The following is a 27,798-nucleotide window of genomic DNA, read 5'->3' on the forward strand; positions in this document are numbered from 1 at the left end:
TTTCCTCTTTCTCTTTTGTTGTATCCAAGGAGACAGTAGCTCATTCAGACCTTGCAGTTTTCATACACAGCTTGCTTGATCTCTGATGTCTCCACTAGATAAAGGGGGGGAGGGGAAGGGCTCCTAGATAGATAGACCAAATGCTGGGTCTTTACAGATGTTTTAGACAACTTCTATCAGGCTTAATCAGCATGGCCAGTGATCAGACATGAAATGAACAGTAGTCCCAAACATCTGGAGAGCGTCAGGTTGTCTTTCTCTGCGATAGACAATATAAAATTATATAAGAATAATGATCTGCTTGCTATTAATCATTGGAACAGCTTGCCTCCAGAAGCTGTGCTTGGTGCTCCATCACTAGAGGTTTTTAAGAAGAGATTGGGCACCCTTTTTCTGGAATAGTATAGAATGTTCTGCTTGAGCAACGGGCTGGACTAGTAGAAGACCTCTGCTGTAGAAAGTAGGCTGTTTCTTAATTTTTTTCAAATGCTTTCTAAATTTTATTTAATAAATGCACAAAATACATTTTAGAACAATCACCCCCATGAGTACCAAGCAGAGTTTGCAGTATCTAGGATGGCAATCATACAGGTAATCCTCAACTTACGACCACAGTTGAGCCCAAAATTTCTGTTAAGTGACTTCTGACTTTCCTCAGTACAGATACAAATATATAATCAAGTAATCTGTTACTCTAAGTTAAACATAATCATACCAACCATAATTCTAAATTTAACAATTCTAACCTTAAAATGATTAGGTTTAAAAGACTTGTTTATAGATAAGAAATGAGATAGATATAAGAAGGTAGCATTTATTCTATTTTAAGAGAAGGCGATAAGTTAATAAAAGTGTTTCTACATGATGAAAGGTGATGTCATTTCTTTATATCTTTCTTTACTATATTCTTATTTTTGCTTGCTTTTCTATTTTCTTTTTGTTCTTTTTTATTTTTATTAGTTAATATTCATTTTTATCTTTCTACTTGTAATGTTTCATAAAATTACTTACAAACGCTCAAATCCCCCTTACTCCTGTAATCAGAATTGGATGGTTCTGACCACACTCAAATGGAAGCCAGGAATTTATCTCATTGGAAAGCCCAATTCCTGCATGAACCCAACAAATATTTTCAGAACCCTGGCTGCTGGAAAAAAATGTCTGCTTAATCAGAATTAGACTAACCGGGAATTATAGCTTGTATTTTGATTTCAACAGTAAGAGTGCATCCTTGGACTATTAGTGAAGCCTTGTAAATCAGGGCATGATAATATGGTGTAAGCTATCCCAAATGAGAAGACTGTGGCCTTCAGTTGAATTGAAGAAAAAGAGACTGTGCATAATAATTTATTGTATATATAGTTCAATATACAAAGTACCCTAGCCCCATCCCCACCCCTGTCTTTCCTATTTATATTGCAATATTGGATGCAACTGCATGAGGGGCAGAACTTGAACCATGATGTCATGATATGTGTTTCAATATTTTGGGGAAATTTCAAGTTGCTGCACAAGCCCCTAAAAAAAGGCACATATTCCTTCATATTAACTTATTTGAAAAGTATATAGAACATATTAGAATACACAGTTCTGCACACTCATCCTATTGAATTCAGATGATCACAATAGACCAGTGATGGTAAACCTTTTAGAGATCGAGTGTCCAAAAACCACCCCAACCCACCCCCGGCCCTGCCCCTGTTCCACCCATGCCATAACTGCTCTGCCCCCGCCCACCCCGCAGGGCCGCCCACCGCCTACATGGCCCGCCCATTGCCCAGGCGGCCCTACAGCGCCATGGCAGCCACACCCTCCACCTGCACCCCGCAGCATCATCTGCGTACATCGGGGTGCAAGGGGGGAGTCTTGTCCCTGCTGCCCAGCTGCCATGTCCTTGGCTGCGCTGCTCCATGCGGGCCATTCCCGGGGGCTACTCTCCTCCGGGGGGAGCTGCTGGTAAGAAGCGGTTCGGGGGGGGAGGCGGGGCTGGGGTGACAGCACGTGTGCCCACAGAGAGGGCTCAGAGTGCTGCCTCTGGCACACATGCCATAGGTTTGCCACCACTGCAATAGACCAAAGGCCTCCTTCACAAAGCCATGTTTATTTTTTATGTCCCCTTAAGAGTTACTTCTGAATTCTGGAAATCAGCATTCTATTTCTCTTATTAATTACAAGGACAAGAATCATACTGTCAGTCCAAAATCTCAAAAACACTTGTTGTTGTATAAAAATATCATACTCTTCCAAGAGATATTTATGTGTCAAATCTACAAAACTAAAAAGTTTCATGTTGAAGGTAACATTTCCCAGAAATTATATTGAAAGTTTGTTTGGGATGAAGATGAGAAAGCAAATACCGGTAAATTGAAATTCACATTATACTTGAAACTCAATTGGGGCTAAAACTTTTGCAGCAAATAAATCAGGTAATAAGTGAGAAAAGGCCTTTTTCCTGTGACTCTAACAATTGAGAACATTGAGGTTTCTATCCCCCTTTATCTTCTTCTGTAAAGAAAGATAAAGTCTTACAGTTCCCCCACATACAGCTTCAGTACACTCATTAAAAATGGCAGATAAAGGTCACCTTCTACTCTTTGGGCACAAGGACATTCTCTTTGCTTTCATATAACTTTCCCTGAGAAATGTACAGTCTGCAAGCTGAAATATTCAGAACACGTTGCACCTGAATTTTCATGACTTCAGAGACCAGGCACAGGGACCGCTTGTTCAGCACAGCTGTAACTTCAAATGGTCACTGAATGAACGGCCATAACGCGAGGACTACTTGTAATCCTTTTTTAAAAATAAATAAGTAAGTAAGTAAAATCAACTCCACTATCGTCATGTGTGCAAGCTTTTAGGACCAGTTGCTTTGAACAAGTTGTCTACTTGGCTCCTTCTTAGAAGCAAATGCTTGTTTTCCTGCACATTTGAAACTGTCCACAGGTAATTTTCCCGCCCTGTCTCTCCTCCACACCCAACCCCTTCCATAAGCTGCTACTAAAAGGCATCCATGTTGCTGTTTATTGTTTGGCCCTTCTTGCGAGATAAAGCGTAACAGCCCACTTTCTTAAATAGCTCAATAAATTTGTAAGACGGGCTTCAAATTAATATTGGCTCTGACAGAGTCCAGCTGCTATAGCTCCACTTGAATGCCAGTTACCCTCCCTGTGGCACTCCTCATATTGATAATACCAGTCTAACCTCAGGAAGATTAAGTTACTGGATATTACAGATATAGCAAAGCAATAAACAAGTCAAAAAGTACACAAAAGGGTGTGGAGTCGCAGATTTCAGGCATCCCAAAGATATATATTCGCCTTGGCACCTTTAGAAAACATTTGCCCCTTAAAACAAAAATGTCAAAATGATAGCATCATGATGGCACCCACCCTTACTGCCTAAAGCAACAATTTCACATTACTTCACAACAGAGCTGCCCCCTGGTCTAGTACTGTATATAGAAAATTGAGGGTGGGGAAAGGAAGCATTTAGTGAAAAACTTTAATGGATTTAAACCAATTTGGGATTGTTGTTAGTGCTTTGTCCCAATCACAAACGGATGATGAACAAGAGCAAAGGAACCATACTGGTAAATGAAGGAGGCTGCTATATTACACACATACCCACACATTGTGTCAGTGAAATGCATACGTTTGTCTTTTACTTTTTAAAGCAAGTACTGAGAAATTAGGTCAGGAACTCCTGGAAAAATTACACCAAATGCAAACTGCACCAGCAAATTGTGCTTCATGCAAATGCACATAAAATCACAACAGCTGCATTAACATCTTCAGAGAAGTGCTACTTTAGATAGCTGTCTACACACTCACTTAGCATAGATAGAGGCTTAAAAAATCTTCCATAGGGGATAATTTTTCACTTAGAATGAGTTATAAATAGAGGTGCACTGTACTTAATAAAAGGCTGTGCAGTCTCCACAGAAGTGTTCCAACACTGTTCCAACTTCATTTAAGGCGTTCTGACCTCAAAATCCCCATATTTCAACCTCAAAATAGAGGCCTTTCTACTTGGTAGGAACACTTCCACAGAGGTCAAGGCAGCTTATTTTGAATTAAAATTCAAAATATTCCATCTAGTAGGTTTGTTTACCATTCCATTTTTTAATGAACCTATGTAATTTTTGCATCTGTATATATCTGTATATATATCTAGTCTTATTAGACCTCTCGGCGGCTTTCGATACCATCGACCATGGTATCTTACTGCGACGCCTCAGGGGACTGGGAGTGGGAGGCACGGTTCTGCGTTGGTTCTCCTCCTTTCTCCAGGGTCGCTCGCAGTCGGTGTTGGCAGGGGGACAGAGGTCGACCCCGAGGCCTCTCGCTTGCGGAGTCCCTCAGGGGTCGGTCCTCTCGCCTCTCCTGTTCAACATCTACATGAAACCGCTGGGCGAGATCATTCGCAGCTTTGGAGTAGGGTACCATCAGTATGCTGATGACACCCAGCTTTTCATCTCAACTCCAAACAACATCAGTGATGCCCTCGACGTGATGTCCCGCTGCCTGAAAGCGGTCCGGGAATGGATGGGGAGGAACAGGCTTCAACTGAACCCGGACAAGACTGAATGGCTGTACGTACCGGCAAGCCAGGATACTCAGATCATCCCATCCCTTAACATCGGAGACAAGTTACTACCCCCTGTTGATAGGGCCCGCAACCTGGGTGTCCTCCTTGACTCGCAGCTCTCCCTGGAAGATCACATAGGAGCTGTGACCAAGGGGGCCTTCTCCCGGGTTCGACTAGTTCGCCAATTACGGCCTTATCTGGACCTGGATGCCTTACGTACAGTCACCCATGCTCTTGTGACCTCTCGCCTAGACTATTGTAACGCTCTCTACATGGGGCTGCCCTTGAGATCCACTCGGAAGCTTCAACTGGTGCAAAGTGCAGCGGCACGGACACTCTTGGGAGCCTCCCGATACTCCCATATCACACCTCTCCTCCGTGCGCTGCACTGGCTTCCAGTTGCCTTCCGTGTGAAGTTCAAGGTGCTAACAATGACATACAAAGCCCTACATGGCATGGGTCCGGACTACCTACGGGAGCACCTTCTGCCAATGTCACCACCCCACCGTCCTGTGCGCTCCCACAGAGAGGGCCTCCTCAGGGTGCCACCGCTCAAGGAATGTCGGCTGGTGGCCCCCAGGGGGAGGGCATTCTCAGTGGGTGCGCCAGCCCTCTGGAACAGCTTACCAACCGAAATCCGGATGGCCCCCGACCTCCGCACCTTCCGGCGCGAATTAAAAACTTACCTGTTCCAGCAGTCCGGCCTGGCCTGATAGCTCTAATTGGGGTCCCAGTTTGTATTTTACTATTGTTTTTTTCACTATTGTTCATTCTGTATGCCTACCTTATTCTGTACACCACCCCGAGTCCCTCGGGAGAAGGGCGGTTTATAAAAACAAATAAATAAATAAATAAATAAATAAATAAATAAATAAATAAATAAATAAATAAATAAATAAATAAATAAATAAATAAATCTGTATTTCTAACCTGAAGTCTAGCGTAACTTTGAATCACCCAGCATTTGTTTTATGACTGTGTTTATGATACATCGGAGATTGCCGAGCTGCATCAACACAGCTACTCTGCTTTGTCAATTATGCTTTATGCCCTCGCTTTAATTTTAATGTGAATCAAATCATGCAGATGATCAGAAAAGCAGTGGTTAAAACAAAACATGATCAAGCATAATGTTTAAATGTAATTAAGACTGAGGACTGCAGATCAACAGTTATCCCATCAGTCATATTGCTAAGGGCATGGTCTAAGACACGGGTGTCAAACTCACCACGTCACATGACCTGTTGCCACGTATCATGACTCTTTTTGCATTGCCGGCAATGGGGTGAGCGCGGCAGTTTGACACCCCTGGTCTAAGGATATCCAATTTAAGGGATAACAGTAATAAAAAAAAATTTAGGATAATTATCACAATATTACATCAACTGAAATCAAAATGCGTGCATTTCTTCTGCACAGCAGTTTCCTTCTTCCTCCATACTTCACAATTAAAAAGTTATAACCACCTGTTTTCTCAAGAGGAAAAAAAAACCTATGAGAAGAGATAAAACACTGCCTTTTCCCTATTATTGCTTCTAACAACGTTCTGCTCATTTCGTCCACTGGACTTCCACAGAATGAAAAGCCTGCTTCAGAAAGTAGACTTCTTAAACTGCCAAATGATTGTTATCGGCTTGCTGTTTTAATAGACCCTGCATTTTAAAATAAGCTTGAACCATCTGCTCCTCCTCTAGTTATAGAAGGCAGAATCAACCTCCAGCCATGCACAAGAATACAGAATGCCAATCTTTGTTTACTTAACTCTGCTTCTCATGCAACGCTCACTGCCAAGGGTCTTTACAAGCCTCTCCAAAGAACAAAACCAGCATCAGACTCCACATTTGCATGGTGCAGGCGGGTTTTTTTTTTCCTTCCCACTTGATGCAGCCTGTCGAAGGCAGTTTTTGCAATTGTACATTTTTACAGACACGCAGGAATGAACGCGTGGCTCCTTACACAATCACCCTTAGCAATAAAGGCACACAACTACCTGTTTGAATGCCCTGCAAAAAGTGACTTATAGCAAGCTAGCGGGTAAGGCGCCAAGCTAAAAACCAGGAGACTGCGAGTTCCAGTTCCGCCTTCAGACATGAAAGCAGCTGGGTGACTTTGGGTCAGTTACTCTCCTGCAGCCCAACACACATCGCAGGATGTTGTTGTGGGGTAAACAGGAGGAAGGAGCATTAGATAAGTCTGCCACCCTAAATTATTTATAAGACTGATAAAAGAATGGATTTTTTTAAAAAATAGAAGAATTAATTATAGAAACGTCTATGATATTTTCAAAGGTTTTGCTCTAAACATCTATAAGATGCAATGTACTTTCCAAAGACCCCGTCCTACTCTTCTGCATTTGCTTTTGCGGCCACAGCTTGTGACAGGACACTATTATTCTAAGGCATTCAAAAAAAAAATTCCCCTTTGTATCAGACAAGGGACATTTTACCATATGTACTCACAGATAAACTGACCCTTGAATTTTTAATCAAAATAGCATGAAAAATGTGCCACCCACAAATAGGGCAAACCACATTTCTCACTGTATTTTGGTTAAAAATTTGAGTCTGTTTATGCACTCTTGGAGTATATATAGTGTTTCCTTACATTGTATGCATCAGTTGTAAAAATACAACTTGATTTCTTAAAGGAAGTACTTTTTCATTATATTTTTCTAACAATTGTTTTTCAGAAAGCAGTTTGTGACAATGGAAATGAAAGATATATAGACGTGGCGTTTTTTATGTTCAAAATACAAGATTGGAATATATTTTTTCCAGCAACAGCCACCTTGTTTTGTGTCAGTTTTCACTCTCACTGTATGGGTTAAGACCCACTTTCCCAACCCTTACCATCTTTATCCATATCCGAGATTCAGAATGCTACAATTCAAACCCTCTCAGGAGAGAGTAGATTAGCGAAGGCCACATTGAGGTGCCTACAACCAGCAGTGTATCCGTTAACGTTTTTGAACCTTTGGGATTTAACTTACTTAAAATACAGTATCTTTAGCCATAAGATAAATCATGTAGTCTTTTTACTGTGGGATAAACTTAACTTATCTGCATTATAAAGGAGTTGCATCTTCATAACCCTAATTTACAGCACTGTTGATTCCATGGAAAAAATAGGTGTTTAACAACTGTAGCATTTGCCACAAAGAATTTGATAACTGAGTAGTTATAGATAGGGCCCATATGCCAGTGACCAATGCTTAAAGATCCCATGCTGTTATCTTTCCAGGGGAAGAACTGTGTGCTTCAGATGGACCTAAAGCTACAGTACATTTTTTTTCTTTTCTCGCTGTGACAGTCTTCCTGAAATTCTACTAGGGCTATTATACAACTGCTGGGCCCCCTGCTTTTGAACTCTCCTTAAATGCCCATTTTCATCTCAAATATCAGCAGGGGAGACTCAGATAGGAGGACTGTCACTTTATTTATTTATAAGGACATTTTTAGTCTGAGATTGTGAGACAGATACACCAAACTCATCGGAAATTTGTAACCATAGAAGCGGTTTTCATTCGGCATTGCTCATGATATGCATAAAATTCAAAGCTGAATTAACATTAAAAGATGATCAGCAGTACAAGGTGTGATTAAAATGTAAGAAAGACCTTGACTGAGTTTCAACATCTTTCTTTTCTTTTTCTTTTCTTTTTTTTTAAAAAATAAAATTAGTTGGGATGGGAATAGCTACCTAAAACTGTAGTTGCTGTTCCCAGGAAGAGATACAAGACTAGATAAAATACGAGTCTGACTCAATGGCTTTTATAACAATTTAATGATGCTGACAAGAGCAACTGCAAAATATTGTAAGTATGACAAATATCAGGTTTAAGTTTCAAAACAGCCAAGCCCAAGTCTTAGTGCCAGACAGAATTATTTAATACGGTTTGTTCCAGGTGACTGTCCAAAATTCCAATTTGAGAAGAAACTATTCATTTCATGCTGCCATAAAGAGAACCTTTATAAGAGGGAGAACAGCTTTTATTGTCACTTTTTCTGTGAATAAAGAGGCTACATCTGATAATTCAGCAACCAAAGCTAGCTTCAGGGTTATAGAACTAGAAGGGACCCTGATCATTCAGTTTGACCTCATGGTCAGCACCCAAGTCCAAACTAAAGCTAAAGACACATGGCTGCTTATTTTCTGCTTGGACATGCACAGTGCATGGAGACCCACCAACACCGGTTCTTCTGTCAAACCACTCTCATTGTGAAGAGGTTTTCCTAAGTCTCCATTAGCCTCTGCCTTCTTATATCTTAACTTCATTACTCTGCAACAAAAGAAAGCCAGATTGACCTTTTATAAGACAACCTTTCAAATCTCTCTCATATTCCCCTGCCATTAACTTTTCTCAACACTAAATATACCCAGTTCCTTCCATCTCTCTTCATATGATTTACTTTCAATCTAGACCCTAATCAACTGTTCAAATTCTGACCCCAAATTGCCCCTCTATTGGCGTTCACTTCATAGAACAAGTCAGTTCTGATGCTTTGTGTTTATATCACTTTTAATGCACATAGAATGCAACAAGAATAGGAATAAATTGTAGAATGAAATCCATTTAAGCGGTGGGCTAGTACTCAGTTATTTCACAGAGATAAAGCAGGCTCCATATATATTGACATTCTCCAGAATTTTTTTTATAACAGGTATGAGAAACATGTGGTGCTGCAGATTTGCATAAATATAATATTCACCGGCACCAGACAGTACGGACAATAAGTGATGCTGGGAATTACAAATCAGTTAGTATCTGGGAAATTGCAGATTCTCCTGAAAAGGATCTAAGGACCCCCATCACCCACAGTTGTGTGTCACTCAGGTAATACTTAGCCTGATATTTGTACCATACAATGCAAAATCTCTGTTCTATTAAAATTATGAATCCTTGATGTCAGACACTGTCTGACTAGTAACAGAATAAATTCTTCCCTATTTGGACTTTTTCAAAATGATTCCTATTATCCTATAACCTTCCCCTGTGGAAAAATATTTATCAAAGTTATTGTATGCTACAGGAAACGCTATTACAGTCTCTCCTCCTGTAACCAGCAATAGGACTTAATTGATTACCCTAACTTGAACCCTATTAAGATTATTGTTTGTAGCAACCAATAAAGTTAGAAGAGAAGGAAGGAAAACATACAGCATAATTACTTTAAAAGGAAAAATAGGAGGTGACAACGTAAGATTAGCTTTTGAAGAACAGCCCAATGTCTTTTAAAATATAACATTCTAATCTTAAATACATACTCTTTTTATGCAAATGGTCTCTTGGCAAAAAAATAATAAATATGGCAGTTACTATTTTGATCCTCTACTTAATTCATTACATTTATAAATTTCTTCTAAGGGTCAGCATGAAAAGTGCTTCTTCCTCCAACTGTTCCTACAGTACAACAATACTGATTAAAGTCAGTCAATTAGCCTCCATGACTTTGTAAAAAGTTGAACTTGGATCCCCAGTCCTGAACAAGGACACACACACACATGTGCACACGCTATATTTTATCTGTTCAGCTTGGATCACCATCCCAAGCACCCAGCAAAGAAAACCAATAACTTGTCAAATTCAATTACGTAGTTCCTTTTTTTTTTTTGAATTTTCATTGGAAAGTGCCTATGCCTACAAGTTGGTGTGAGTGTTCATAAGAACAAAGGGGATGGGGAGGAAATGCCACAAATGAAGGCTTATTGTGGATCAGTAAGAAATGTGCTGGGCCTCCAGGGATTTGCAATGTGAACTCATTGTTCCACTGAAGACCCTGTGCAAATACACAAGATCTCCCCCTTCACACTCCTGTCTCTGCAAATCAAGCTTACCTTATAATTGCTGGAATTTACCCACGAGGTAGCAAGACCATCAACCATTTTATCCAGCATGGTCTGATCATGTTCAAGGTCAGCAGATTTCTGTCTATCTGAGAAATAATCTATCAGTTCTTGGCCAACCTGAAGTCGTTTCCCAACATCTTTCTGCAGGACCTGCATCAAGCAGGACTCCATTGTGGGTTCCATAATGTTCTAGAAAGAGGACAGAGGCAGAAGAGAAACTAGAGGGCGGCAGGTTTGAAATGTCCTCCTGCAGATATTATCCTTGAGGTCGCCTCTTTGTTTGAAGAAGGTTACCAAGGTCCTGGATTTCAAAGATGTGATTCTGGGAATGACAACAATGCACCATGTGTGTCTAAAGAGCAGCTGGCAGGTTATTAAAAGTTCAATTCAAATAACTAGTAATAGATAAATACAGCAGAAAGCAGACCAGCCGGGCTGTAGGACCAGGTTTGTGATGGTTTCCAAATCAGCAGTCCATCCTGAAAGAAATTTTAAAGAGGCAAAAGTTAGTGGCGGATATTGAGCAGAAATCCACATTGCACATATTCACAAATTTCCTTTTAGAAAAGCTGGATTTCCCTTGCAGTTCTCTTACAACTCAGTTATGACAACTAATTAAGGCCCTAAAAACGGGGACTGAAAACATGCGTGTTTTTGTATCTTATGTAGTACTGAAGTCTGTCTTAAAATTAAAGCATGAAGCTTTAGTGTAATAAGATGTCAAGTGTTCAGAAAATGCAAGCACGCGCGCAAGCACACACACACACAAGCACACACACACACACATCACCCCATTTTATTCAGTAACAAAAGTATGAATCTAATATGGACTACCAGGAACCATATTTAAATAGAGAAGACGCTTTGCTACAGGATCTACGCATCCAAATCTGGTACTACATCAAGGGGGGAAAAAGAGGAGAAAAGGCACCACCAAGATACTGAACAGCGAGGTTTAGGATAGTATTAAGAGAAATCAATACTGGATGATGGTTTCTAAATACTAAAACAAGCATCAGATTTAGAACATGGCTTAACTGATACTGTGGGAGATGCTCCATAATCAGGAATGTCAGAATGCTATCCTGAAACTTTCTCTTGCTGCAGGGCAAGCAATACACTGGCATGAGCGTTACATCTTTCGCAACACTCCCAGATAGCATCTAAAAAGGTAAAGGTAAAGGTTCCCCGGCACATGCGTGCTAGTCGTTTCCGACTCTAAGGGCCGGTGCTCATCTCCGTTTCAAAGCCGAAGAGCCAGCGCTTGTCCGAGGACATCTCCGTGGTCAGGCTTCAGCTGGTGCAGAATGCAGCCACGCGAGTTGTGATGGGGGTTTCCCAATACTCCCATGTAACACCTCTGCTCCGCGAGCTGCATTGGCTTCTGGTTGCCCTCCGGGTGAGATTCAAGGTGCTAGTGATGACCTATAAAGCCCTAAATGGCTTGGGTCCGGGATATTTGAGGAAACACCTGCTGCCGGCATCAAGCTCCCTTCGTCCTGTGCGCTCCCACAGGGAGGGCCTTCTCAGGGTGCCGCCGGCAAAAGATTGCTGGCGGGTAACACCCAGGGGGAGGGCCTTCTCTGTGGGTGCACCTGCCCTTTGGAACCAGCTGCCTGTAGAGCTTAGGACTGCCCCTGACCTTCGCTCATTCCGCCGGGACCTGAAGACCTGGCTCTTTGAGCTTTCCGGCCAGGACTGAGAATTTTAATTGTAATTTTATTTTAATTGGGTTTTAATTGGAGTTTAACAGGGGTTTTATTTTATTCAAGGACTAAATTTAATTATTTTAATTGTTCTTAACTTTTGTAATTTGTATTATTTTAAATACCTTGTGAACCGCCCTGAGTCCTACGGGAGAAGGGCGGTATATAAGTCCAATAAACATAAACATGTGGCCGGCATGACTAGACGCCAAAGGTGCACGGAACACTGCTACCTTCCCACCGGAGTGGTCCCTATTTTTCTACTTGCATTTTTACATGCTTTCGAACTGCTAGGTTGGCAGAAGCTGGGACGAGTAACAGGTGCTCACTCTGTTACGCGGCACTCAGGATTCGACCCGCCAAACTGCCAACCTTCTGATTGACAAGCTCAGCGTCCTAACCCACTGAGCCACCGCATCCCTTAGATAGCATCTACAGGTCTCCATATATATCTCTGCCCTCTTTGGGATTTTCGGAATTGTGCCTGTCTTTCCCACTGAACATTATTAGAGCTTCGCATGGGTCCTTCCTAGAGATGTGCAGCTATTTGGATGCAGAGAAGGGAAGCTTGTTCTCCAGTTACACATTTATTCTATTTGTCAGCAGCTTCTTAAAGGAGGCATGGCTTTCTCGAGGCTTGCCACACTTCCATCTGAAAACATGTGAATTAAGGAGGTGTTAAGGAGGAAGCAAACAGCCTTACCACATAGCATTGTCAAATTATCTCCCTGTTCGACTTAATATAAAGGTCTTATCGTAAAATACAGCGCTTGGTTTCTGCCAGACCTAACACCCAAGTAGATCCAAAAGATACTCATTTGATCTACCTGTGCACAGAACAATTCCCCCAAAAGCCTGGAAGGCTATCCAGCCTACCTGTATAAACTGCAAATATCATGTTTCATGATATCCATTGGGAAAGTTTTCTAATCTCAAGACACCTGGCATCCTCAGAATTTCTTTCTGAAGGCAACCAGGTGCCTAAGTTGGCACACTCCTATTTCTAATTCAAATGAAGCCACGAAATCACATGCTATGGGTTAACATAATTCAGAAAGTTGGATTAAACTGTCAGTACGCAGGCTCCCCTTGTTACGGCTATTAATTTAATGACTTCTCTGAGGTAACGCCAAATAAATGCAGAGGCACTTAGCTCTATTGCCCAGATTATTATAAGAAGCACAACCATAGGTGCAATCCGCATGCTAATTTGGAAAAAAAAAATACATTGTAATGATTGGTATGTACATTTGCAGAAACCTGAGTTGACAAAATATGCATGCTTAATCTCTTAACCTGTTTCACTAGCTAAGGAAAGGAAAACAAAATAGAACAGTACAAGAGGTACAACAGATTACTTAAAGTAGTTGCAATTAGCAAAAGAATTGCTTATAAAAACTACCACACAACATGGTACAATAGTGGAAAATGGTGTGTTCAAGCAGGAATGGGGATCCCTGATCCACAGAGAAAGTGTGGAAGAAATATTTCCTTAAAGCCATCTGACACAGCCTTACTCTTTCAGGCATCCAGTATTACTAGACTCCTACACCAAACAGGTTTGGATATGCTTTTTTGGCTGCTTGTTAAGAGTAATTTTGGAATGAGTAAGTAAATAAATAATAACTCCCTCACTTTACCATGTTAAATAGTGGCTTTAAGAATGCATTTGATTACACAACCTGAATTTTCAGCAAGACAAGTGGCACCACTGCTAACATGTAAACTATCGGGGATGGGTGATACACATCTAGGCCCAAGTTTATGGCTCAACAAATATTTCTCGATTACCAATACTAATAAGCAGCATTCGTCCTTTACTGGGCACTGAAACAATTCAGAATTCTGCATCTGCTTGTCCAGATAAATAGATGGGGCATTGTCTTACCTGAACGCCTTTTCTCAGCATGATGATGGAGAATATATCTATTTCATTTAGAGTTCTTTGAGTTGACATAAATGAGCCTATTCAGACGAAGCAGAACTTAGTTGGTTAAAGGCTGGACAGCTAACTTTACCGTTTGCAATCTCAGCACCGTCACCATCATCATGAATGCCTTTCATTCAGCAGTGCAAGGCTGCATAGCTAGCACTTCCTCTTCCCATTACAACACCATGAGATAGATGATCCGGTGACCTTCCACGATTGAGACTGGCCCTGAGTAGAGGCCTCTCCAGCACCCACCCAATACCTTAACTACATGAAATACATATATAGACAATTATCTGCAAGTTTTACATTGTCCTTTGCACTACATGCAAGCAGAACGTCTCACAGACGCAAGGAAAGTACACACTGCAGGTTCTCATCGTGACAACAGGGCCAGCTCTTCTGTATCACTTTACCAGCAGCTGCAGCCTCGCTCTTCCCTGCCCCCCCCTTGTAACAAAATGAATTTCCCCCATGTGTGTCCTCTAATTTATTAAGTCTGACAGATATACAATCTCCTTCTGTCCTCCGGCCATGCTCCGTAGTCCCTTCAACCTTGCACCATTACTTGGAACAGAGGAAAACTGACGCCTGCCTGCAGAGAACATTCTCTGACCCTTAAAGCACTCAGGTCCAGCAAGTCCCTTTTCATTTGATTAAAAAAAGAGGGTAATCTAATAATAATAACAATAATATGACATATCCCTGGTTCTGCAAAACAAGAAAAGTAGGGCAACACTTGAAAGGAAATGGGTCAAGTTCAGCGTTAAAGTGTGTGAATGGAGTGAGTGTGAGTGTGTGTGTGTGTGTGTGTGTGTGTGTGTGTGTGTGTGTGTAAACCTTGATAAGTAAACAAGCAGAACAAGACCTAAAGGCATCAGGGCGGCCAAAACATTAGACTGTAGTCTAAATGACCTTTATCAAATCAGAGGAGACTTCTGCAGATCAGTCTCTCCTTTCCCTTATCAGACAATATGGGAGGAGAGCCCCCTTCATCTGCAGGGCAAAGAATCAAAGACTTAAGCTGCCATGAGTTGCAGCTCACTTATCAGACCTCCTGGGGGTTTTTGGGTTTTTTTTTCCAGGTCATCATTCCTACCAACCTCTTCTTTTATGAAAAGCAGCTAGAGCCTGTCAAGTAAACCAATTCCTCTAGCAGAATAAGCTGCCTGTATTCTGTTACTGCCTGCTTTTCCATCATTTTAACAAAAACATTTATTTTAAAGGAATAAATATCACGAGTGTTCATCCAACAGTTAGATTCCAGCTGAAGTCTCAGACGTTGGACAAGAAAGTTCATAGCAGTGGGGGGGGGAGAAAAAGAACAAGAAAGGGGGAAAAAGGCCCACAGTTTTTAATTTAATGAGTTGTAGGGCACTGTAAATGTAATCAAAAATATCAAAGGGCCTTGTCTCTTGCCTACTTTTGTTTTATTTGGTCCTATCCTAGGATAATTACATTTGGCTGCCCCTGCACATTTTTTGCTCACTTCCCTCTCCTATGTTTTATTTTCAAAGTAAGAATGAAGTCAAACAATGGTTCTCTCTCTCTCTTATTTCTTCAGCAACATGTAACAATTCCACTGATTTCTTTTCTGTTCACCTTTGCCCTTGTGTAGTAAATTCAGACTTTTTTCTTCCAAGGTTTTTTTTTCATCCAGTTGTAAATCAGATTGTAAACCCTATAGCAAACTTAACATTTTTGTTTTTTTAAAGTACTTACATATGAATCTATCCTATGAGTGGGGTTCTACTCACAGGATGAGGGAATGTATTAAGGACTCTCCTGAACAACATGACAAGGGTTCCTGAAGGCTGCAAAAGGAACAGGAAATTAGAAAATAAGCATAGTTTTAAGATTGCAGGAAGAAGAAACATTATTAACCTGCACTATAGTGATAATACTACCCTGAAAACTGGCAGTGCAAAGGATCTGGACGATCTAAAAGCCAAGGAAGACAGTGAAAATGGGATTAAAAATATAAAGAAGACCAAATAAATGACAAGTAGAACAAGCAACCGTGTAATTTGACAATGAAAATACTAGAAGCTGTGGTGGCGCAATGGTTAGAAAGCAGTATTGCAGGCTAACTCAGCTCACTGCCAGGAGTTCGAACCTGACCGGCTCAAGGTTCACTCAGCCTTCTTATTCTTATGAGGTTGGTAAAGTGAGGACCCAGATTGTTGGGGGCAATATGTTGACTCTGTAAATTGGTTAGAGAGGGCTGTAAAGCACTGTGAAGCAGCATATAAGTCTATGTGCTATTGCTGTTGCTACTTAAGTGGTGGATAGCTTCTGCTTTTTAGGATGAAACCTCAACAGTAAACATTAAAAGGAACATGCAGTCCAGAAACATGCTAAAAAGTAGCTCCTGGTAGAGCAGCCATTAAAATGGAAACATCGTTCGAATGTTGTGATGTGTTTATACCTACAAAAGTACAAATCAGGCAAACCATGAAATTCCTTGTGACACTATGAAAGCAAAAGTTCAACTTTAAGGGAGAAGGATAGGCAGAGTATTGATGCATATGGAGTATGGTGTCGAGGAGAACTCCAGAGAATCCAGTGGACAATCAAGAAAACAAACCAATGAGTCATTGACCAAATCAACCCTAACTCAACAAATTATTCTACTTCGTACTCAAAGGCTTCCTTCCAGAAGCCGCATTCCCTTCCTTAATCTGCCTTCCTCAAACAAAGAATATTCCATTACAAAATATTATGCTCACATTCTTTCCTAAATAATACAATACCCACTCCACTCACATACCAAAAGGGTTTGTTTCATTCAGATCCAAAAAGGACTGTACTGTGGTATTTGCATGTCAGCTAGATACAAGAGTAGATCAATTAAAATCTTGTTTTAAGATCTCTAAGAAAGGAAGCTGGTTAAATTATCATACATTTCCCAGATAGAGAGAGACTGTTTCTTGAGAAACAGTAATCCTTTAACTTAAAATGAAGATTTCTGCAATAGTTTTATTTTATGCAGACTGCTTGCAATAAACAACAAATTGCACACTTATAGACCATAACATGAGAAAAAAAGCTGCTGCTTTTGGTCCTTCACTGTTTAAATATATATACTATTTCTTTTCCTATTTCCTCTAATACACCAATCCACCTAACTGCAGGTAGTCCTCAACTTATAACTGTTCACTTAACAACTGTTAAAATCTCCCAAAAGCTGCTAATGCCCCAGTTTCAGAGTTCCAGCCTGGCCCCTCCCAGGTCACATGACAGCATTTTAGGTCTTATCAACCAGCCCACGTTTACTGCCTTTTGCAAATGTGACCCTGCAGTCATATGACCACGATTTACACGTTTTGCCAGAAACTGGTGTTTCTCTGTAGTTTCTGGCAAAAAACACCCAACAGCGAACAATGGGTTCACTTAATGACCACTTTGTTTGCTTAACCACCACTGCAGCCGGGGGGGGGGGGGGAGAGAGAGAAGATGAATCATAAAATCCATTCCAGTCACCTGCTGACCCACTTTATGACCATCAGAACTTAACAACCTTAACTGTCAGGCTCAATTGCAGTTGTAACTCGAGAATTACCTGTAAACGTTTCATGATCTAATGAAGTCAAATAGCTAAATCATATACAGTAATAAACCTGCTGATCTTTCACAAAGCCACACCTGCTTTTGTTGGAGCAGACTGACAGGCAGATGTTCTGGAAGTAGAGTCCTTCAAGCTTTGCCCATTTAAACAGACAATGAAAATTTGTGCCTCAAGAATTAAGAAAAGGAAATACACAAGCAGAGCTCCCAGCTTTCACCATGGCTCAATAATATCAAATAAAAACAGGGGTATAAATGAACCACGTTGCACGTTTTATTCTATAAACCTGTTATGATTGAAATGTGAAGTTTCTGCATTTTCCATCAATTTCCGGTAGTCAGACCTCATCCCTGCTGCCCAACTGTCCTCAGAAACTACCGTTAAGAATACAGATATTCAATCCAGATTTAATTCATGAACCTACTGTGTATCTAGTGGTGATAGTATCAATAGCTAGTTAAATGAGAGAGACTGTATCATTTTAACGCAACAGTTCTCGGCTGGTGGTAAATTTACCATGGTGGGGCTCAGAAGCCATCTTGAAAGGACACAGGGTTAGAAGCTGAACCTTTGAAGGGTTCTTTTAAAAATACATAAATAATTAATGTACATATTTAAACACCATTCTTGGGAAAATGAATCTTTTTTGTTTCTGGCGTTATGGAATCTAGTTTCTTCAATAAAGTGATTGGTGGTGGAACTTAAGTTTCAAAAGGAGAAAGTCCTTGATCACCCAGAGGAGGGGTCTTCAAACTTGGCCCTTTTATGACTTGTGGACTTCAACTCCCAGAATTCCTCAGCCAGGCACACTGGCTGAGGAATTCTGGCAGTTAAAAAGTCCACAAGTCATAAAAGGGCCAAGTTTGAAGACCCCTGACCTAGAGAGCCTTGCTCCAATCAAACACTCTTCTACATTGGCAATTCTCAACCTTAGCAACTTTAAGATGTGTGAACTTCAACTTCCAGAATTCCCTAATCAGTGTAGAGAATTCTGGGAATTGAAGTCCACACATCTTGAAATTGCAAGGTAGAGACACACTGTCCTGGATGTTGAGGGGGGGGATGGGGGGGGGGAGAAGCCTAGTGAATAAGCTCCAACGTATTATGAAATGGATGAAGTCAGCTTTGGAGCAGTTTTGACATTTGACTTGCCAAATAATAATTATTTCCAGAGAAAGTACTGGCTTTTAAAAATGTACAATCTTAAAAGCAAACCCCCCCCCCCTTCCTCATAATTCTTCTGAAGACCTCATGCTAATATGAAGCCTTCTTCGCCACTGAAAATGCATTTTCATTTTAAATATATAAAATATTATACTTTTTTATACAGTACTGGGAGACATTCCGCCATAATTATATCGGTAAATTAAAAACAAATAAAAGGAATTAAAACCTCACATTCTAGAAATGTCCGGGGTGCTGCTTTCATAGCTTTAGTTTACTTAACAGATCAGGAATCTGAAGGGAAACCTCTCCATAAATTTTACTTTTCACAAAGCCTTCTTGCTTGAAGCAGATTTGTGGCTTTCTAAACACATCATTCCTAATGACTCTGCATTCCATTTTACAAAGCTACTTTCTTGCTGTTTTCCCTGGGTATTTTTCCATTCATCTTTATATCTCGCTACATCATCTTTAGCCAAATTCATACTTCATGATAATGGCCGCACATGCATGAAGTTATAAATAATAATTTCTAGCTAATTAGCAAATTATACCATGTAGACATACAGCTTGCTTATATAGTCACAAATTTGATCATTCTCTCTCCCTCTCCTCCCCACCTCCATGTGTGTGTGTGTGTGTGTGCATACACACTGTTTTCCATTGAGAAAAAAACCCTCTCAAGATTGCTTATCATTAAACAAACACAGAGAAATAATAAAAATACAGAATGAACCAATATAAAAACATACAGGTAGTCCTCGTCCTATTCCAACAATTGAGCCCAAAATTTATGTTGCTAAGTGAGACATTTGTTAAGTGAGTTTTGCTCCATTTTACCAGAGTTGTTAAGTGAATCACAGCAGTTGCTAAGTTAGTAGCATGGTTGTTATGTGAATCTAGCTTTCCCACTGACTGATCGCATGAACCCGAGAGATTGCAACCGTCATAAATATGAGTCAGTTGGTAAGCATCTGAATTTTGAGCACGTGACCCTGGGGATGCTGCAATGGTTGTTAAGTGTGAAAAATGGTCATAAATCAGTGCTATTGTAATTTCAATCAATCACTAAATGAACTGCTGTAAAATCAAGGACTACCTATATAAGGTGAAGTATATATTGTATTTATCTGAATATATTTCTCAACATAGCTAATACTTTGAAGGGTGACTCCACCCAAAAAATACTGAACTTCACTTTTTGATTTCCAGAACCGTTGTCTTATCTGTATTTAAGTTTGTTTTCACTCATGAAGTTTGTCAATTGAACTTAAGCAACATTCAAGAACCCTCATTGCTTCCCTGGAGTTAGAGGCAAGCATGGTAGCAGCACTGCTGGGTGTCATCAATCCATAGACGGTATCCTACTCCAAAACTCCAGATGTTTGGCTTCATATAGATACCGACTGAACGGAATTAATAAGAATAAACTCTACGGAACTCTATAGCAGGGCTTTTCAACTGGTGGTACATGTACCATTGGTGGTACACGAGCATTAGGCTGCTGGTAGGCGGCATCGCCTTCCTCCCCCCCCATGCGTCGCGCCCATGCACTGACCTTGCTGCATCAACCCGCAGGGAGCTCTCCGTGGACTGGAGCCTGTCGGCGGAGGTCGGGGCCAGCCCTACGCGCCAATTAGCTGGCGACTCCATACGGCCAACCCCGACCTCCACCGACGGGCTGCAGTCCACAGAGAGCTCCCGGTGGGTTGATGGCTTCCCAGCGGCAGCCCTGGCCGGTGAGGAGGCTGGGAGGGAGGTGGTGGCTCGGCGCTGGGGCTGCCAGGGCTCAAGCGCCAGGATCAGCGCCACTTTGCAGCTGATCGGCGCTTCTTCAGGGCTGCCAGGGCTCAAGCGCCAGGATCAGCGCCACTTTGCAGCTGATCGGCGCTTCTTCAGGGCTGCCAGGGCTCAAGCGCCAGGATCAGCGCCGCTTTGCAGCTGATCGGCGCTTCTTCAGGGCTGCCGGGGCTCAAGCGCGAGTATCAGCACCGCTTTGCAGATGATCGGCGCTTCTTTGGGGTTGCCAGGACTCAAGCACCGGGATCAGCACCCCTTTCCAGCTGTTCGGCGCTTTTTCGGGGCTGTCAGGGCTCAGCGGAAGCGCCAGGATCAGCACCAGGCTCCAGCTGGAGCTGCTGAGCCCCGAATAAGCACTTATCACCTGGAAAGTAGCATTAATCCCTGCTCACACACACACACAAGCACGTGTGAGCAGTTACAGCTGAAGGCATTTCAGCCTTCAACTACAGCTCCCAGTCCTCCACCATTTGCAGAGAGAGAGACAGAGAAGCACTGGCTCTCTCTCTCTCTCTCCATGCCGACTTGCCCCCTAGCAGGGCTCCTGATTGGCCCTTTGCAGGCCTGCCGTAGAGCTGAACGTGAAGTGCCCGGGGAAGGAGCCGCGGAGGAGGGAGGGCGGGTAGCAAGCCCCCTCTGAAGTGAGGCTGGAGACTCCGCGTCCTCCCAGACCGTGCTCCGTCCGTCACCTCAGCGCCTCACCTGTCTTCCGTGTGGCTGCTGCCGCCTTTTCCAACAGGCACATCCCCAAGGAGGCCATTGGGCACCACCCGCCCAGCCCCAGGCTCTACCCCCACCCTGATGCTACTGTCTGAGGGTGGCTTTCTGGCCTCCCTCTGTGCGACTCCAATAAGGAGCAAGGCTCCTCGTGCCTCCTGAGGCTGCCAAAGCCTGCGTGGAAAAGAATGATCTTTATGGAAGCAAAATAAGCCCAATTTCGGGACTTTAAGGGCAACTGCAACGGAAGCGTGACTGTTTCTGATACCTCCCTATCTTGGACTTCAGAAAGCGGTTGTCCTAAACCGAGAGTGCCTGGTAGCAAGAGGAAATAATGGGGAAAGGAGACGGGGTGGGGTAGTTGGAGTCGTTGAAAGCACAATTGCTCGGAGAATGGAGGAGAAAAGAAGAGAAGAAGCGACCCAAAAATCTTAGGGAAGAAGTGGAAAAACAAAAAAGTGGCAAAAGAAGAAGCCCAGAATTGTGAACTGCTGACAATGAACTGAGGTTGGTGGAGGAATAAAAAGAACTTCTTCAAATACGATCAAGTTAAAAGGAAGAAAAACAAGGAAGGAAGGAAGGAAAGAAGAAAGGTAGGGACAGTGGGAGAGAGGGAGGGAGGGAAGGAAGGAAGGGACAAAGGGAGGAAAGGAAGAAAGGAAGGAAAGAAGAAAAGTAGGGATATTTGCCCTTCAGAGTATAAACAATAACATGCTATTGAAAACTTTGGTTTTCCTCCTGCCCACTCACAATAGTAACCCATAGATTCCCCCCCCCCACACACACACACAGGCACCCTGCAACCTGAGGGAGGGAGGGAGGGACAATGGAAGGGAGGGAGAAGGAGGAAGGGACAAAGAAGGAGGAAAAAAAGGAAGGAAAGTAGGAAGGGACAATGGGAGAGAGGGAGGAAGGAGGGCACCCACCCCAGTCCCACCCCCCTCCACCAGAGACCCATGGATTCTCCCCACACAGGCACCCTGCAACCTGAGAGATGAGCTTCCGCCTCCCCCCCCCCCCGGCCATTGACTTCGCGTTGCAAAAGGTGATCACATGATCCTGGGACACTGTGACCGTCATAGGTATGAATCAGTTGCCAAGCATCCGAATGTAAATCACAAGACCCTGGGGATGCTGCAACAGTCATAAGTGTGAAAAATGGTCATAAGTCACTTTTTCAGTGCCATCGTAACTTTGAACAGTCACTAAGTGAATTGTTATAAGTTGAGGACTACCTGTACTTTATCATTTTTTTCTTTTTTTTTCTTTTTTTCTTTCTTTTTTTTTTTGGTCAAGCTTTTGACACCTTGCTGGGAGATTGGTGGTACTCGGACATTGCCTTATCCTAAAAGTGGTACAATGGGTGAAAAGGTTGAAAAGCCCTGCTCTATAGGTCAACAGTCCCCTGCCGAACTGTCACCTTTATGTGAATATAATTCCTCAACACACCTGATACTTTGAAACACATCACCTTCTTGACCCAACCCAAAGGGAAGCCAATGGAAGTACTGCAAACAGAGACCAAAAAGACCAATTCTGTGGATGTTTCAGAAGGAGATTGGACTGCCCTCTCCTCCATCCAGCCTTCAGTCAGTGGCTGCTTTGGGCATCTCATAATAATTCACAGAGCAGCATTATATGAATTAGCCCAGTGAAACTGAACGTCTGTGCTCTTTACTGCCAAGCATTTAGTTAATAGGTAGGTAGGTAGGTACTGTAGGTAGGTAGGTAGGCAGGCAGACAGACAGACAGACAGACAGATAGATAATCAGGTTTGTGAAGCTTTTGGAAATTTGTACTTCCATCTTTGATTAATGATGATTTAATATCACAATGAAGCTCAAATTGTGCTTAATCTTAATTAAGATTGGCTCAAATTTCCATGGTTTGAAGTTGATTTGTCTGAAGTAAATGTGATTGTAGATTAAGCAGAGTCTGTCATATCTGGAAAACGATAAACTGAACAAAATTTGAAAAGGAACCATATTTTGAAGCTTCCCTCTATCATGCTAGAGAAAGGAGGGAATATGTGCTCATATGACCTTCCTCCTATTATGTGATAAACCACAATTTACCAGGTGTCTGAATACAATGCTTAATTCTATATTATGAATGGCATTTCAATATATTTGTTTTAAATAAGCAAATCTTCGTAATAAAGGAAATGACTGTTAACCCTGTAACTGGAATTTTGCAGATTTAGAGATTTGGGGCCAAATAGATTTTATTTAAGAGCCAGTTTGGTGCAGTGGTGAAGATACTAGGATAGAAAATGAAAGAGCCAGCTGAGCAACTTTGGTTAGGAAGAAGGCAGAGTCAAGCCACTTCCAAAAAATTGGTGTCAGAAAAAATGCATACAATACATTCCGAGAGAGAGAGAGAGAAAATAAGAGAAAGACATGCCTCCCTCTATTAAAAGTACTAATAGTGATTTAATAAATTTGCAATCCATTTCTGAGACAAAATGATCTGTAATCTGAATGAGAATGTAATATAATATTACTAATTGGCAAATAAACAAATGTTCATGCTTTAAATCAGGGGTGTCAAACTCAATTTCATTGAGGGCCGCATCAGCATTGCGGTTGCCCTCAGGGGGCCGGGTGGGTATGGTCAGGGTGGGCGTGGCCTACTGGGTGGGTGTGGCTAGAGTGCGTATGGCCTACTGGGTGGGCGTGGCCAGCTCTACATCGTTCGCATCAAGGGTGCCTATGGGGGCCTGGGCAGGAGTGGGAGAGATCTGAGGGTCTCTGGCAGAAGGAGGGTCTCTGGGTCAGGACCAAGGCAGTGGGGGCCATTCCCTCACTGTTTCCAGGATGGCTTCGTGGGCCGCATGAAACCACTTCGCGGGCCGGATCCGGCCCCCGGGCCTTGTGTTTGACATGTCTGTTTTAAATAATCACGCAACCCTCCTCCCCATGAAATGTATGGATTATTATGAGTTTTCAGTTTGACAAATTGTTCAATCTTGCACTATCCAAAAGCAGTACTAAATGATACAATTATTAAGTACAACAAGCCTGCAGGGGTAAATTCCCTTTATCACATTTGCTGATTCAGAAGACAGCCTTTCGAAGCTTGAACTCAACCCAATGCTTCTACATTTCCCTTTTAGAAATCAAATGCAATACTGATGCCAACAGTAAGAACAATGAGCTCAACTAACAAGCAGCTACTCATCTTAAAATAAAAAGATAAATTAACCTGTCAGAGACACTTGCAAGATGAGGAGGCCCTCAGAGAATCTGGGTAACTATGAGACACTGCTTTAAAAAAAAAAAGTCTCTGAACACTGCTGGGTGCCAAAATTCCATAACTGAAAAAGAAAAATAGCTTGATACAACAATGTAACAGAAATTATTTTGGCTTCTGGGGATGCACTGATCCATAGGACGTATCTGAATATTTAAAAATCAGAACCCCAAACTATGTGCCCCAAATACTTATTGATTTAACAAAAATAATTTTGGAGCTAAGATCAAACTAGAACCATATTTCTTCCTATCACATTAGGAGGCAAAGAAAATTTTATTTTCAATTTACATATTCACATACATACCGCTACATACATATAAACATACTACACACACACACACACACACACACGTAAGCACGTGTGTATATAAACATAATATTGAAAATAAAAAGAGAGGGGGTCAAAATTAATTCAAAAGCTCAAAAAAGTGTGTGTGTTTGCTTGCTCCACAGCCTATCAGGTTCAATTTACAGTATTTCACAAAGAGCTACCACTTCCAAAAGCTACCTATGTTTATCTGTTATAAAAAAATGAATCCTTATTATGGCTCATGCCATTTAAGAATGCATATTCTCTGTGATACATGACTTTTAGAAATTGGCTACAAGTTTCATCAACTTGATTAGTGCAGCCAACCCATCCTATGCGATCAAAATAGACTATCTTGAGTCTTAAATTCGGAAAGAAGCTTAAAAGAAGCTTCCTGTTACTCCTCAAGCTCTCGGTGACAGAAACAGATAATGCCTTTAGCTGAACTCTGAAAAGAGAGAAGTTGATCGGTCACAATTGTATAAAAAGTGCATTCCCTACAGTTTTTGCAAGTTTGTTAAAGGCTTAAAAAGGCCTTCTTCCCTTCTAAATAAAGAAGAATTAGGAAATGTTCCATATAATCCACCAATGTCTTCACTGGATAATGGCTCTTTTGTAAGTTGTTCATTTACAAGTTTTAAAAAGATGACTTTAAAAGCTGTTCTCATATTACCCTTCCAAGCATATCCCAAACACCATAAAATCACCGAGCAACCAAGGTCTTAGTTACCAACAAGACAGAAGTAACAGATGAACCTGACTGAATACAGAATGAGGGAGGAAGACTCCTGAACGAAATCTTCAGCACTAAGAAGGAAGGACGAACCTTCATCTTTGAACACGTGAATATTATGGCCATATAAATAACTAAATGAAATGTGTGTTATCTTTTGTGTTTCTCTGAAAAGTCAATCTTTTACAACTCCTATCTGTAAGCCTGTTACTTACACAATTGTTCCATAGCTTTTTCTTATTTCGTTACTCGGCATATAAATGTTTGTTAAGTATTCAGATTACCTTGCTAGGCCCCAAACATGGGACAAATCTTATTTTCTGTTTCAGCCTAACCCACAGGTCTGCAACCTGCGGCTCCGGGGCCACATGTGGCTCTTTCAGCCGTCTCCTGCGGCTCCCAGTCCTCTGCCATGTGCAGTCCAAAAAAAAAAGTGGGACTAAAAAAGTTCAACCAATCAATTCAAATATGCAGGGTAGGTGCATATCTCGCCTTGGCTCCACTCTTCAGTCAAACCCTGTTCTGCGCATGTGCACCTGTACACGCATGCGCACACATTTTTTGCGGCTCCCAGTTTTTCCTTTTGTGAGGGAACCGGTTCCGAGTGGCTCTTTCACTGTTTCAGGTTGCTGACCCCTGGCCTAACCCAAGGCCATCCACAGGCAGTGGTCACAGTAGTGACAGCTCATATTTGTTAGCAATCCAAAAAATTTACATATATATATATATGTATATTTGTCCCATGTTTGGGGCCTAGCAAGTTAATCTAAATAGTTAACAAGCATTTAACACATATCTCCCTTGCTTCTCAGCTAACAAAGTGAGATAGAGCTTGTGGCCTAGAGGTTAAAACAACTGCCTAATGTGCAATCAGCCCAGGTTCGAATCTCAGAAGGGTATGGCTGACTGATGAAAACAAATAAGTTTGAAATGCATATCAGTCTCCCTTTAATTCTTTGTTAGCAATCTAAAATTTACACAAATATGAGCTGTCACTGTTGTGACTACTGCCTGTGGATGGCCTTCGGTTAGGCCGAAACAGGAAATAAAGATTTGTCCTATGTTTGGGGCCTAGCAAGGTAATCTAAATAGTTAATGAGCATTTAACATACATATATATAATATATATATATATATATATATACACACACACACACACACACACACACACACACACACATGGTATGAAGTTATTTAAAGTTACATTTTAGTGTAAGTGTTGCAACTTTAGCCACATCAGCTGATATACAAGGACATGTTGATTGTGCCTACATTTAAATAGAAACAGTTTCTGAAAGACTTTGTAAATTTAGCAGAATTTAATTCATTAGTGGATCCATCAAGAGCAAAATTCAGTGCAATTCACATTCATGCTACAAACAAGGAGTTAATGCAGTGTAACTGTAACACTGTTATTTTAAGCAAATGCAATGCTGAAATGCCTATCAAACCTGTCCTCCCTTTTAAACAAACTGGATAAGGAAATTTCAAAGCTTAAAAGCTTTTATCTTGCACTGCAATTAATCTTAATAAAAGAATTGCTTTTTTTACTCAATAAATTTCTACCACAGAGGACCTCAATTTTAATAAGGAAGTCCTGTAATAAAGTCCAGCTCTGCTTCAGGCAGAAAAAGACCAAAGTTATTTTATGGAGCCATACACCACCTATCAGATGGCCCTAGTCCAGACATGTCAAACACAAGGCCCGGGGGACGGATCCGGCCCACGAAGTGGTTTCATGTGGCCCGCGAAGCCATCCTGGAAACAGTGAGGGAATGGCCCCCACTACCATGGCCCTGGCCCAGAGACCCTCCTTCTACCAGAGACCCTCAGATCTGTCCCACTCCTGCCCAGGCCCCCATAGGCATCCTTGATGCGTACAATGTAGAGCTGGCCATGCCCACCCAGTAGGCCATACGCACTCTAGCCACACCCACCCAGTAGGCCATGCCCACCCTGGCCATACCCACCCGGCCCCCTGAGGGCAACCGCAATGCTGATGCGGCCCTCAATGAAATTGAGTTTGACACCCCTGCCCTAGACAAATCTGGTTTTGCCTATTCCAGGGGTAGACAACCTTGACTCTGTTATGACTCGTGGACTTCAACTCCCAGAATTCATGGCTCAGGAATTCTGGGAGTTGAAGTCCATGAGTCATAAAAGAGCCAAGGTTGCCTA

General features: G+C 41.8%; 1 protein-coding gene across 1 annotated transcript in view; it reads right to left on the bottom strand.

Moving 5' to 3' along the window:
* The window catches only part of CLASP1 (cytoplasmic linker associated protein 1), a 226,423-nt gene that overhangs the window by 180,525 nt on the left and 18,100 nt on the right, over window positions 1-27,798 (bottom strand). The window contains exon 2 of the mRNA XM_081312924.1: window positions 10,426-10,916. Within this exon, the coding sequence (XP_081169050.1) occupies window positions 10,426-10,620 (195 nt within the window). The 5' untranslated portion in view covers window positions 10,621-10,916. The remainder of the gene's footprint in view (window positions 1-10,425; window positions 10,917-27,798) is intronic.

Source organism: Vipera berus (assembly GCF_964194415.1).
Source record: "Vipera berus genome assembly, chromosome: 1".
Classification (NCBI taxonomy): Eukaryota; Metazoa; Chordata; class Lepidosauria; order Squamata; family Viperidae; genus Vipera; species Vipera berus.